The sequence below is a fragment of the Alligator sinensis genome, unplaced genomic scaffold (genome assembly GCF_000455745.1).
Source record: "Alligator sinensis unplaced genomic scaffold, ASM45574v1 scaffold1092_1, whole genome shotgun sequence".
In the NCBI taxonomy this organism is placed as follows: Eukaryota; Metazoa; Chordata; order Crocodylia; family Alligatoridae; genus Alligator; species Alligator sinensis.
In genome coordinates, this window is record NW_005842252.1 from 1,330,193 (window position 1) to 1,345,589 (window position 15,397).

At 41.8% G+C, this 15,397-nt stretch overlaps 1 protein-coding gene across 12 annotated transcripts in view; it reads left to right on the top strand.

Annotated features, from left to right (window-relative positions):
* Positions 1 to 15,397, top strand: part of NPNT (nephronectin) — a 98,256-nt gene that overhangs the window by 52,992 nt on the left and 29,867 nt on the right. For all 12 annotated transcript variants that reach the window (XR_003094989.1, XM_025208785.1, XM_025208788.1 and 9 more), the window contains one exon: positions 2,682 to 3,119. Coding sequence is in view for 11 of the 12 variants with exons in the window: in XM_025208785.1 (XP_025064570.1) it covers positions 2,682 to 3,119 (438 nt within the window). In the remaining variant the exon portion in view is untranslated. The remainder of the gene's footprint in view (positions 1 to 2,681; positions 3,120 to 15,397) is intronic.

Here is a 15,397-nt window from a genome sequence, read left to right on the forward strand (position 1 = left end):
CCTTCAGCTATGGCTGCCCTAGAGACATGCATAATAAGGTTATATCTTTACCTGATAATATTCATGGCCCCATTCCATCCAATGTGGTGGGGAGGTCCAAAGAAGGGGAGGATGGTAAAGAGCTTAGCGCCATTTGAATGATATCCCTTTTCCCATGCACCACTTTCTATTTAGAACTGAGAGAATCACGTAGGAAGAGAATATTACTAATGTAGATCTTGGGTACATGAGCTGGATCTTAAAGTGTGTTTTAAATTTAAATTGGCATAATACAATTAACAAAGTTAAAAGAATTTTCTTAGGGAGGGATGCATTTAACAATTTATTTCTTGTGCATCAAGTAATGCCCACATATAGTTATCCATTCACTGACCAACCATTCATTATAATTCACTGGATGCATCTACATGTCAGCCTATAGCAACATAGTGACGCGCTACTTCACTGTATGGTGCACTATGGCGATATAGCAATCATCTGGGTCTACACATGATCGGCAGCTATCGCCATAGCGGTGCACTTCCCTGGCATAGTGTGTTGCTATGATGATGTGGCAGCGAAATCTAACTGTGCACCATGCGCACAATGTAGTAACCACCTGTCCTGTACTGTGCTTTAGTAATTCCAAAAGAAAGTACTAAAGTATAGCACCATAGCAATGTCACTGTACAGTGATGTGTAGATGCGCCTACTATCTTAGATTTGAAACAATTATACATCAAATGTAGAACATTAACAGCAATAGCCCTGATTCAGGAAAGTGCATCCTTAAGTCCATCTCTACTCAGCAAAGCACTGAAACTTGCTGACATGCTTAACTGAAGTCAGGCCCAAATCAAAATGATTTGTTCCATGCTAGTGTATTTTAAGAAATGGTGGATTTAAACCTTTTGATATTTGGGAGTTATATTAATAGATGGCCAGGTAAGTTCTGGCACAAAAGTACTGAATAAAAAACAGACTTTCTCAGTGTTAGGTTACAAACCTGTGCTAAATGAGGATAGATAGGATTTGCAGTGTGACTTTGTGATTTCCATATAATCTTGATGCCTATCAGGTGGCAAACATGTAAGACTTTGACAGATCTTGACATGCCGTTTTCAAATCAATTGAAATTCACAAGAGAGCTGTTTCCTCAGGGCAATCAACAGATGTCCTTGATGATAAATCTTTTAACAGCCTTACATACTGTTGATAATGGTCTCATTTGTAGGGACTACAATTTTGTCACTTTTTGGATAGTGATGGTAGGGCAGATTGTGAAGCAACATGGAGTATAGTGCCATTATTACATGGATGGCACGCAGCTCTAAGTCATTTTTGGGGGACCAAGATAACACTATTTCTTTGCTCTCCCAGTATTTGGCAGAGACTGTGACCTGGATGAAAACCAGTTGGCTCAGATTCAATCAGTATGAAGCACAGTTAATGTTGATTGGCAGTAGAAAGCATTTTTGAAGAACTGGTAAAGCTTGCTGCTTCTCCTTAAGATAAAGCTGTTTGCCCACCCATGGTTAAACTGATTTTCAGTCTTGGAGTCTTGCTAGACTCTGCTCCTGGACTCCTAGATAGTAAAATGATCCTGGAACACATTTTGTGGGCTGCCGCTAAAGAAGAGATTGTGCACCTTCTCAGATGTGGCTTTGGTTTGTGAAGTCACATCTAAGTCTCTTCTATACAGAATTGTACCTGTTTTAATTAGCTAAAATCATTAAGAAAGCCCCATATGTCTAGACATTATTACATTTGTTTAAAACTAATTCTGTTGCTTTAGTATGAACCTCTAAATTTACCAAGGCAAACTAAGCCAGTATAAGCAAGACATAAATCACTTAAGAGGTCTCATACGTAGGTTTGCATCAGTTTTATTAAAACGTTTTAAAAAAAATGTTTAATTACACCACTACAATTGTGTGTGTAGATCAGGCCCAACAACCATAGCAGCCTGTACCTCCAACTACACTTAAAGTTTCTTAGAATCTAGTATTGACTGTGGTTCTCCTACTTTTTGAGTTGGGCAAGATGATTCAAATACCTTATATCTATACTCTATACTCTTCACCAGCTACCAGTCCATTTCTGGGTGAACTTAAGGGACCTCCTGTAATTAATGTCTTCAAAGGTCTCAGTCTTTCCAGTATCTTCAATTCCGTTTATCTTGAAAACTCACAAAAATGGTCATTTGTGACCCCTGCATTCAGTTGGACTACTTCAGCTATCTTTGCAAGGGCACTGTTCTTAGTGGCAGAACCTACTGTTTGGAATAGGTTAGGCAAATTGCTTGAGGAGGAAGTCCAGACCTGGTCACTTTTAGAGCTTAATGAAAAATGCATCTTTCTGCCCCAGCTTTTCATTAATTACGCTACCTGATTAGGCTGTCATTTCCACTGCTCATTACTCTATACCTTAATACTACAAGCAATTGAGTATATGCTCCCTTTTTAGTAATACCACTCTACTATTCCAAGCTATCTAAAGTCCCTAAGAATACTATGATAAGTGGTCTTTCTAAAAGCATATGATGATAAGGTGGAAATGATTCTCAAATATTTCTCTTTAATCAGTAAAAAAATCAAACAAGAACAATGATTTCAACTTTACATATATTCATGCACTAGGCTTTACTTTGTCAGTAGAGATATTTAGGTGCTAATTTCCTTCCATTTTCACTCTCTTTGCAGTTATTCCTAAAGTTATGATTGAACCATCAAGTCCATATAACATATTCAAAGGCAACAGTACACGTCTTAAGGGCAGCAGTGGTATGACCAATAGGGTTCCTGATAATGGAAGCACAAGACAGCCACTTAGACCACCACATATACCTGCTGTTATTACAGCAAGGCCTGCACCCAAGCCAACAGTAAGACCTACGCCCAAGCCAACTACCAGATTTGCACCAAAGCAGGTTACAACAAGACCAGTACTGAAACCAGCAACAAGGCCTCCACCACCTCCACAACCAACAACATCAGTGAGTACACCACCACCAGAAAGAACGCCAGGGTTAACAATGAAAGACCCTTCCCTTGTGCTTGCGGAAGCTACCTCTACCCCTGGAATTACAGTTGACAACAGGATACAAATAGATCCGCAGAAACCAAGAGGGGATGTTTTTAGTAAGTAAATATATATGTTCTTTCTTTAAGAGGATCTCTGAATTGCATTGTCTATATTGTCTTTGGACAGCTTGTAGGATATGAAATTGCAAAGGGAGACATCACAACGCAAAGAACTGATTCTTCACTTTGGGGGCCAGCATGAATAGCACGAAAAAAATTAGTTTTGGGGTAGCCTGAAATAATTTCTTGGTGAAACTAGAAACTGGAAAAAAAAACCCTGAAAGAATATTTTTGGGTCATTTCAGTTGAAAACATTTCATTTCAAAATGTTGAAAGGAAGTTTTTTAACTTTTCAGAAAAAAATTCCCCATTATTTTTCAGCCAAACACATTTGCCAACTTAATGAATAGTTTTTGTCACCCTGAACCTGTATTTTTGGCAGGTAATTTATATGTCCACCAATTTCATTCATTGTTCGACTGTAATAGCCTTTACCAATTCATTGCCTATAGACTGTTTAGTAATTCTGTACCATAAGTTTTATTGTACTGTATTCTGATAAATTATAAACCACATTAATCGCAAGTGCCATAATAAGCACTCTCCAGTACTTGAAGATTAATAGAAGCTTTTAAATTTAAAAAAGCTTGGAAAGGGACTATATGCCTATTGCGCTTATCCGAAGTATTTTAGACAATAGATTTACATTCTGAGATACTGAAAGGCAAGAGTATAACATAAGGCTGTAGGAATGTGACTGTAGGAATGGAAAGAAATGCCAGTGGATGGTATGATCTAACTTTTTTTGCGTTGTGTGAATTATGCACTCAAGCATCCTTTTAATATTTACTGCTAACAGGAAACTTGCATTAAAAATAACACTGAGGCTCACTTTATGGAATGTATCTCACAAAAATGGACTCCTGAAGAGCTCATGACACTGAAGATGCTCTTTGCATGAGGAAATATCATTTTGAGAGCTGCCCTGAAAGATATCGCGCCATTCGTGTGCCAGCTTTACTACATACCACAGATGACACTGCTGGCGCATGCACTTATGGCATGCCTGCCAAGAAATATTCAGCACCAGTTTCATCCTTAGTACTCTAGCTGCAGTTAATTTTAGAGAGTGGGAGGGTAGGGGAAAGATCAACTCTTTTTCTTCAGCTTGATGTATGATAAAGTCACTGAAGCTAATTAGGAGGGAAAATGTTGCATTCTCAGAGCAGATGGACAAGCGCTTGTGGTTTTTTAGGGGAGGGCAGGGTGCTTTGACTTTTATACATTAACTTTGTTGGGTGTTTTCTTTCAGATGATTACATAGAGAAATATGTCATTCTTTGTATATAGGTTTTGTTTTTCTGTTAATAGTTTATGTGCTACAGGCAGTTTGATTAACTTATAGTAGAGATAAAAACTGAACAAGAAAGAATTCAGGAAGATAAAAAAAAGATTTTCTGTCCTCAGACTACTCCAAAGGATTTTTTAAAAACTGTTTTATGAGCTTCATTTTTCATTTTTGAACAAGCAAGATAACTTGCTTGGCTTAAGAAACTGAATCTGAAATAAAAATGTACATATTTCTGGTTATTTAAAAACTGGTAAAGCCTATAGCTAGATGTGTTCTCAATGGAGTTACAGCAAGCCTATAAACATACATATAGGCTCATCCAAACTTCAAATAGCAAGAAGGACAACTGCAGACAACAGTTCTTTAGCATATTAAAAGCAATGTTAAATTATATATAGCTGTAAATGTCTTCCCTAATTTCCTTTATACCATACATGCCTAGACTGGTAATATTGTCATTTGTTCATCATCATATTTGGGGCTTAGTTCAGATAGTGCATGTTCTGTAAAGTAAAAAGTTCCTTCTGGTGGTTTCCAGACTTGAGAAACTAAATCACAGTTCTGCTGACACAACTTTTGTCAAGTTTCTGACAGCCAGAAAGAATGTATTAAGGTGGAAAGCAACATCTCGCTACACTAACATAACCGGGAACTAACTACACAAATCTGTAGCATGCTTTTCTCCTAACAAGTATTTTTGAAACATCCTATAGATTCTAGAGCAGAAAGATAATTTTCAATTAAATTCGTATACTCTAAAGTGTAGTGCTTCCATAAAGTCTTTCCAAAAGGGCTGTTCATTTTGTACAGATCAGGATATGTAGTTTTGACTTTTCAAAAGTGCAAAAGGGTTCTGTGTTTGTTTGCTTTTTTAGTTTGATCTTACATTGTTGAATCCACAACAAAACCCAGAAATTCTGTCCAGTGTGTCTGTTAAATGTTTATGTGAGGGCTCAGCAGCAGCTTTGTGGAATATATATTGTTGCCTAAAACCAGTTCTTTATTCTGTAGGACTTTCAGGCAGAGCACTATATTAAATGCACAGCTTGATCCTGAGCACCTGCTGCTGTCATTGGATTCAATAGGCTACAAAGGGTCTCAGTATCCCTCAGTATCAAATCCATAGGCATGTGCTTTTTAATCCTATATTATCCCTTCTCTTCATCTTTGACTAAAGATGTATTTGATTTACATCTGTCACAGCTGTGTAGTTAAAATCCTAAATTCTGTTCAGGCTCTAGATGTGACAATTTGTATAGCACCCTGGGGTAACCCAAAGCAAAGCTGCTTTGCTGTCATTTTAACGTTTTACTAATTTGCAGCTTTATAGAAGCCACAATGTGGTAGGCAATGCCCCATCCTCAGCCCCACACAGTCCTTGTCCCAGCATGAGCATTCGCTTGGAACATGAAATCTGCAGCCCATTTCCTGCTGCCATAGGGAGCTTTGAGTCTGGGGAAAGGTATTTAGAAAGGAAGCCACTGCATTTCCTCCCACAGGATGTTCAGAAGGAATGGCAAATCCCAACTGTTTTCAGTAGACTGGTTTGCTGTGTTCATTTCTCAACCTCATTACAAACCTACAGCCTACTTTATACGATGGCTGTTTTTAGTTTCTATATAGATGCAAAGTTTCATCTAAGAAGGAGATACAATACTCATCTATTTAGTGCAACAATTACAGTTATTGAAAGCTGTCCTCCCTGTCACCCCCGAGTTTTTTCATACTCTGACATTTAAATTCCCTGACTCCACATTTTTTTGTTGTGTGTTGTGACCCAGGTACCAAGAAGTGACCCCATGCTTCAGTATGCTGTGTTCATGAATAAGCTCTCCATCTCTTTCTAAAGGCTCATATTCCCTATTACACTACCTTCATCATCCTGATGACTAGTCACAGACATCACTGGAGCTCCCTTCCATCAGAATAAGGGGTCATATAGAATGTCAGCACCTTACAGTACTGGCATCTATGGACCCCTAGCATGCCAGTTAAAGAAACACCAGTAGTAGTGATTTGGAGATGGATTATCAGAAGAAAGGGTTTCAGTGGAGCATTATGCCTAGCACAGAGGAGCTGCCAACCTTGCTGATTTATCGAGCTCTTGCCTGCTCCCACTCCTGGTTGCAGCTGTACATTCTTGGGCAGCTGAAGAGGATTGTTCTCAACTTCATTTACAGTGCAACAGCCAAGTTCAAAGCCAGGCTCAAGGAGATCTTTTCCTTTCTCTGAATTGTCTCCAGCTCCTCATCCCCTGTCTCTGCCTCTTCTTTTGTTGCCTGTAAATTCCTTGTGGGCCAAAACCCCATTGCAAAATACAGGGAAGATTTTACAGTTGATTGGGACCATTTCAAAGAAAGAGTACCCAGTGTTCTCTCCAGGTAGGTAACAACTGGTAGCTTACATCAGTAGGCAGATACCTCCACTTTAGCAGGTCCAGGCAGAGAGCCTGACCTTGACTATGTTCAAGTTCAAATGCAGTATTTGATAATTGCTTCAGTCCAGTAGTGACATCTCTCCAAGATCCACTTGCAGTTGGACAAACTGGAATGCAGAAGGATAAGGCATATAAAGCAAGACAAAAAATAGTCAAACAAAAATCCATACAGCACACTGAAAGCCAGGGAGGGATTGCGAGACTACTTCTCTTTCAGGGTGTGCAGCTTTTAATTGCTGCATGGTGCTTAGACACTATAGTGACAGGTGCTTTAGTAATATGATACGTTAGATGGACAGCGGTTCAAAGCTGTTCAGATATTTGAGACAGCGTATGAGACAGCTGTGGTTCTTAGGCTATTGACATTCATTTTCTTTCCATGCATAATGAGAAAACAGCTTGCCAAAAGTGGATCAAAACCTGAATCTCATTTGTGGGTTGAGAAATTTTTTTAGAGACCTCTGGGATATTAATCAAAAACTTGAAATCAAGCAAGGTTGTTATAGTTTCTCCTCCTGTCACTCCCATATTAATACCATTTGATACGATTTACTGACCAGTAAGAGATTTACAAACATTCTACATTTTTTGCCATGGCTGATTCTCATACTGCAGCGTGTTTGCTAGACCACCACCCATGACCAACCCTGGTCAACGCCCTGCACTCAAGCCCTAGAGCAGAGCTTTCCAAACTGTGTGCCGTGACACATTAGTGTGTCGGCGGCAGTGTGTAGGTGTGTCGCGCGAAATGCAGAAAATTTTGCGGAAGGGCACCACGGAGCTCCCTTACTCGCGTCTGCTTCCCTTGGCCCCTCCCCCGGAACTGAATTACTGTGTTGCGAAATGATGCATGTCTAAAAAGTGTGTCACCAACATGAAAAGTTTGGAAAGCTCTGCCCTAGAGAGTGGTAATTGGCCTCCATGTCTGGCAACATTAACTTGTGGTGTTCAGAAATCACTTGGAGCCAAGGAGTCAGATGGGGGCTGCATTCTAAGTGATCACCACTGTGCAACAAAACCACCATTTCTAACTGGCTTACATTAGAGCCTCTTAAACAGGGACAGGCAGTTATTTCAGACAGAGAACCACTTACCGAGTTTAGGCAAGCTCTCGAGGGCCACATTGGTAGCCCCACCTCTTGACAGGTGCCCCACCCCCCAGTTGCCATCTTGTGTTTGGAAGTCCCACCCTCTAACCTCTGCCAGCAGAAGGCCCTCCCCTTGCCCCCAGAAGGGGTTTTGCCATCTCAGAACCAGAAAAATACCAAATTATATTCTAAAAATTGAACATCTACAACATTCATTAATTTGGTTTCAAAAACATTTTTGTCCTAATTCACATGTGTTTGTGTAGTGTACATAGAGGTGATTGCACAATAGCTTGAAATGAAGTCTTACTCTTGTATGTTGTTGGGGGGTTGGCATGGAGGGAAGGGTATAGGTTTGTGGTGGGGTGTGGGGGAGGCTGTGAGTCTGGGAGTGAGTGTGGGGTGATGGAGCTTGTGGGGGGGGGTGTGGATATGGGATATGGGTGGAGGGTGGCTGGACTGTGTGAGGGGGTGTGGGTCTGGGGGCCTGCATGTATGGCAGTGCAAGGTGGGGGTGCATGTGTATGGTGGGGTGTGCATGTGGGATTTGCCCTGTGAACACACACACAAAGTCTCTCCCTTCCTCCCTCATTGCGTGTGTACCCCCCCCCCCACTTCTGGCCCTGGGGTACTGTGCAGCCCTGTGCTCCTGCAGTCCATTGATGCAGCCAGGGTCCACATGGTGCTGGAGCAGGTGGCAGGCATTCAGGGAAGCAGTAAAAGCAGCTGCAGGCGGAGGCTTCCGGTTGGGAGGGGTGGGGGCTGGGGCTGGGCTGGGCTTACCTTGCTACTGAATCCTGCTGGCTTCCCCTGGGTCCTACTGCCCCTGTTTCCTGTCATCTTGGACAGGCAGCCAGAAGCAGATAAATACTAATTTTCTAAAATTTTTAGGGGCCCCGCAGGCTGGGTAGGCCATATTTTGCCAGCCCCTGCTCTTAAATTGATAGTTTCCCACATCTCCCTTTCCCAGCCAAGCACAATTACAATAATTAACAAACAACCTTAATATATTAACATAATGCAGACTTTAAAATTCTTATAACCAACCGATTAACTAGGCTAATGAGTGATGTTCACTTAACTCCTGTGGTACCCTGTACTGACACATGGGCCTATGAGTCCAAGATGACACTAATACAGTTCACAAACAATAACGGTAAATCTATTAATTTAATTAATTCCAGTTGTGTTAATTTTCATTCCAGTGCCCCCTTTGGAAGCATCCATGGACAGCTTAGTCTTTCACTTGTTGTTTTAGTACTTCATGACTGGGGCCTTTTAAATTACTTCCTTCAGTTTCTTAAATTTTTTAAGGGTTGCATCTCATGTCCATTGGAGCCCTTTGCATAGTAATTAATTCATGTTGCTAGTTTGACCCAGATGGTTACAACTGGCTCATGCCAGGGCCTCTTAAAAACACAGTTCCCTACAATTATTCCCTCTAGTTGGCTGGCTGATGTTTGATAACAGAGAAAGTGGACTCTACCAATTGCACTGTATTCCTTGTTACACACAGGTGGTACCTGAGGAACATGAAAAAGGACAGACTTGTAAGGGACCCTGTTGCCATTGGGCAGGGTAAGCAGAACTGTAGGCATCTTAAAACAATCTTTGTACATGCAGAAAGAATTGATTTGGTAGATTATGTTATGGTCAGCATCTTCACAAAGTGTGAAAGACTGGAGTTAGGTAAATTTTGTCTAGAAACTGTGGTGGCTATTAGACTGGCCCTTCATGCATAGCTGAGGTCTTGTTGCAGATGTCTTGAAACAAAATCCTATTTGTTTCCCTCTCAACCATCTAATCATCCTCTTTTCTCCCTTCTGGCTCTTCTGCTACGGTGTCCCACAAGCTAGGTGTAGTCCGCTTACCAGTCCATTTCAGAACATACCTGAATTTGCTACGTAGCTATGGACCATTACAATCAGAGCCATAACATGATGCCTGAGAGCCATGGGCCCAGTGATGCATGGGCAGAGCAGCGTCACTGGCTGAGCTGCTAGTGGCACAGCAGCGGCCAATCCAACAGCACAGCTGTTTCTGTTTTTTCTCAGCCCCTCCCCACCTGCCCCCAGGGTCAGCACCAGGGACCAGTGCCTCAGTTACCTCCCTCTTCATTCTGCAAGTGATTGTAATTTTCATTATTTGACAACAAAGGACAACCAATTGTTGTACACTGGATTGACATGTAGATAATATCATCATTTTGAAAGGATTTAGATTAGTTTGCTTTTTTACCTTCCCCTCCCCCTTGAATTTAATATAATAGCATTAAGAAATTACCTTCTCACTGTATGGAACAATGCAATGAGGATGATTTGGGTTTTTGTGTGTGGAATTCCTACACTTAGCTTTTGAACTGCTTAGATGCAGACACAAGGATAATCTTCTGATACGGCTACAACATGAACGACAATTTGGTGGAATGCAGCTGGGGTTTAATTCTTAACTGTTTAGAGCCTAATCCAAATTGCACTGAAATTGGATAAAGTCTGTAATAAGAAGAATTGTTTATTCTGGAATGCTGATGTCTGCAGCTGCCTTAAAGCTCTGGATGGCCAGTTCCCAGCCATTTGAAAAATCTCAATTTAAGTATCAGTGCACAGGCCTAGAAACAAAACAAATTATTTAGAATAATCAAAAGCGAGGACAAAAGGCTCATTTTAACTCAATGAATAGTTGAACACTTTCTTTGTACCCAAAACCAAAACTCTCAGTAAAGCTGAAGAGTTCTGAATTGGGAGATATTTTCTTAAAAAGCCATTAATAAAATTTAAGAGCTAGCATTAAAATTTGACACTGTTCATTCCCTCTTTTGATGAATGAAACATTCCTGGAAGGAGCAGCATGTGTAGTCATGTGATCTTTGAATCTATCAGAATGAGGTAGGTGCTATAAATAAAGCATGTGGGCCAGGGTTTACTGCTGTTGGTAGAATTACATCATTTTATAATAGGGATTAGTTTGGTCCCAGTGTTCTGATACCTTCTAAAAATGTTTTTGTCTTGGTATTTACATGAAAATAGATGTTTCATTCCTATGTGACGTTTGGAGCTGAGAGGTAGAGCCTGAATCTTTTGCAGCTCACACACTCCCAAATTATTTTATCCAGTTTTCTGCGTGGACATGAGTCTTTCAAGCTTCTGCATGTTGTTTCTGTGCTTTTTCTGTGTCTCACCCTGACTGCATAGCTGCTTTTCATCATCTGTATTTTTTCACTGAAGGATAAAAACATCTCATTTTTTGAAGAATGTTCTTAGAAATGTAGCAAGGTTAGATTAAAGACATTAATAAGCATGATACCTGCCTGAAGAACAAAGAATTGGGCTGTATATGGATTGTATAGTTTCCCTCTTCTAGGTATAATAGTACCAAAGAGGAAGAGAAATGGCAGACATATTTCTTAAATAATTCTGATTCCCATCCTATCTAAAGATATTCCAAGGTATCTGTCTAAAGATATTTCAAGTTATGAGCAATTCATAAGCACAGAAACCTCAATGAGTAGACTCCTTGCCTCCCCACCCATAAGCAAAAAATAATGTGGACTCAGGATACAGAATTTTTTAGAATGTTCCCCATGTAAAGAGAGACGCTGTGCTTCAATTTATATCTTCTTTTTTTCTTCAGCTGGAATCACTAAACAGGTGAGGGCTATAACAGCATATAACCACATACATACTCATGCCATTACCTTCCCAAGTTCAGCCCTTCTCAGCTAGATGAAAGAATTAATAATATTGTTTCAAGATGAAAATGCAGAGTAAGAACCAACCTGAAGTAGCTAGTAAGATATCAGTGTTGCCTCCCACGTAAGTACAGTGATGAACACCTTTACTCAATGACTTTGGGAATGTTGTAGAGTTAAATTATTGCCTCACCAAGCTCTGTAGTTTTACTATCCATCTTCCCTGAGAAATACCATGTAGTGTACAGTTCATGAAATCCTCTACAAAGAAGTCAAGTTTATATTTAACAGTCTTATCAAACATTTGAGATAAAGTGAAAAGATCACTGATACACTATATAAAGTACACAGAAAAGGCTTGGAAAGCTCACATAAAATAATTGTGCCAAATTCTTTCTCCCACGATCTTCGCTCAACTTATTAGTAGTCTTAGCAGAGACATGTGGTTTGTATTTAGATTCTGCATCTCAAGTGGTGGCTGTCTTGTATGCTAGACATGAGGGCATATGCCCTTAATTAAGCACCCCAGCATGTTCCTATCAGTACATATGGTATTATTAATAATATATGGAGTAATATTTATGCATGTCCCACATAGTAAGGGGATATTTTAGCTTTTTTTATGTGCACTAGAAAGGGTATTTCATTTAGTGAGCTGAAGAACCGTGTTGTCCTCTTGGTATGAAAGAACTGATTGAGGGCTTGGAAACCACATTTCTCCTGGGAGGTTTCCTCACGTTTGTATTGCATGTGGGACACAAGGGGGAATGGGCTGATGAGTGTGGCCCTGGTAACTTCAGGAGTTTTACTTAAATATTCCTCAGATCCCACCTGCAAGAGTTTGGGATGCGAGAATGGAGCATGGGTCCTCCACAATATTTCTCATTCCCTTCCGTGGCAAAAGGGCTGTTTCATAACTGTGCTGCCAAGGACTGGTGATTAACCTCTGCTCAAATCTTCCTGCTGCAAGGAGCCACGGGTTCAACGTAGAGGAAAAGCAGCAAATACTGAGATAACAGGATTAGCATTGTTACAGTCGGTGTTTTCTTAACAGAAGAATAATCATGCTGAACAGCATTTTCTTTCTACTCTAAGGGCATGTCTACACATTGCCCTACAGCAATGTAGTAACGCGCTATGTCGCCATGCAGCACACTATAGTGACATAGCAATCATGCAGGTCTACATGCAGTCGCCAGCTACATCACCGTAGCAGCACGCTTTCCGGTTATAGCGCACCGCTATGATGATGTAGTTGCAAAATCTAACCATGTGTTGTGTGCACGGCATGGTACCCATCTGTACTGCGCCGTGCTTTAGTCCTTCCTTTTGGAAAGACTAAAGCCAGGTGCCATAGCAATTTCACCATATGGTGACATGTAAACACACCGTAAATCAAATTTTACTGACTTCAGAGGCAAAACTCCTGTTGACACCAATAGGCATATTTAGTCCCAGTAAAAAGTGCTGAATTTTATAGTGTAGGCTGAATTTCACTGGGAGAAGCAAAGGAATACCTCTTCACCTCCGCACTGGAGGTCCAGCCTGTGTTCGCATCCTGTGGTTTTTGTGCATGGCAGATATGAAGGGGGTTGGGGGAAAATCTATTAGAAAGCTGTATCTTCACTTCTAGCTCAGAGCAGCTATAGGTTACATTTTTTCTCTCACTTTCTCTTCTCAACTCGGATCATGGAAGGAAGGAAAGGTGATCCCTGGGGAATGTAGGATCTAACTTCTCTTTGGCAGGTGGTAGTTGTTGAGTGCCAAGGGGATTCCCAAAGTAAAACCTGATTAACTGTTGGTTTCAACTTCACTACCTAAAAACTGTGCGTCGCAACCCCAAATGGGGTTGCAACATCAGCAGATGGGGTCGTGATGAATGTGCCCCCTGAGATTTCTGTCCCCACCCTGCAGTCCAGCAGGTGGGACTCATTGTAGGAGGAGGTGCCGCACCACTATGGCTGTCAAAGTGGAGCACAGCTGTGCCCACACTGCTGTGGGTGAGCGGGGGCACCTCATCTTTGCGGCCATAGCGACACTGCGGCGCTGCCTCCCTCCTGCGCCAGATCCTACCCATTGAGTTGCCCGGGCGAGGGGGGCAGGGCAGGGAGCCCCAAGCCTGCAGCAAGCAGCCTACATCTTCCCTGCCCTCCACGGGCTCTCCTCCGGCAGTGCTGCCCGCGGCAGAAGGGATGGGGCGAGTGGGTGGGGGAGAAACTGGGCTCTGCACTCAGCTCCGGCTGCAGCAGCTGCTGCCTCCCATGGGCTGTGGGTGGGGAGCGAGGGGCACCTGGGGTTGTGGGGGGCTGTGAGGGGCCATGATGAGGAAATGGGGTCGTGCTGAGGAAGTTTGGTAAGCACTGATCTAACGGCTTGTCAGATGGCGAAATTAAATAGTATTAGACCACTGTTGCATCGGAAAAGTATCAGTAACCAAACAGGATATTGAGCACACGTTAGCACTCAGAATAAACAGGTACTGTCATATTCACTGTCATGTCAGCTGGGCATGGTCAGCCCACCTGAGGGTTGATATCATTAGACCTTCTTCCTGGGACACCTGTGTGCCACTCCCACTTGTTGGGTTTTTAAAATCATTTTAACTATAACACCTGGAAACCAAAATAGTTAGTGCTGTGTGGATCTGCCCTAAAAGCATAGCTTTACTGCATACAGCTCATTGCTTTGCAGTAGCATAACTAGAGCAGGGCAATGGAGCCAACAGCCCAAGGCATCAATTTGGAAGAGGTGCCAGCTGCAGCCAGGCAGGTTGCAGAGAACCACCCCCAACCCTGGCTCCAGTGAGGCTGCCTGTCAGATGGGATCCTCCTGTGCTTCCTCCTGCTTGCACTCCCTCTCCTCACAGTGCTCTCAGGTGCTTGGCACAGCGTCCTCCATATCAGCCCAGGGTGCAAAAATCACTCCTTACACCTCTGTTTCTTTAGAATATAATAATAGCATAATAAATAAACCAGCGGCAACACAGTTACAAGTAAAGACATTTTAAATAGTAGTAGTTACCTTTAAGATGTTCCCTTTGCCTGATGTAATCGCTCAACCATTACTTAAATATTTGCAACAATTCCTCATTGGTGATTCAGGAATGGCTCCTGTACATAACTGATATGACTCTATGGGCTATACCAGTAGGAAATTTGACACTTCCCTCTCCAGTGTTTAAAAGGTTAGTTGTATGAATATTTGGGAAAAGCAAATAAAAGAGCATTGCTGAGACGCTCCAAACCCAAACGTGCCATTTTTATTCCACTGAATTTCTTGAATATTTATTTTTCAGTGTTTATCTATCACCCGTTCCAAACTACTTATTTCTAGACTGGCAGCTGGCTGTTTATTAACTTATCTTGTTTTCCTGTATATTTAAAAGTCTCTCGATTTGTGTCTGATTTCCTCTTCTTTGCTATTTAGAGCAGTGATTAGAATATTTGCATATTACTGTGCGGGCCGGGAGCGACCCGAGCCCTTTTCCGCGCTGCACGCGGGCTGTGGCCAGCAGCCCGGGCACGCCGGGTCGGAGAGGGAAGGCCTTCGAGCTGGAATTAGGCACAAACGCGTATCGGTAGTTTTAAAGATTGTTTACTTACACCGAGATGGCAGTGGTGTAGGCAGGAAAACTTGATTGAGTTGCGGTTACAGAGAGACAACACAGACGGTCTCGTGGAGGTTGCTAGTCTCCACGGTGCAGAGCTCCGGATGCTCTGGGTGAACGAGCCACCAAAATAGAAATCGTAAATACGTCTTATAAAAGTCGCG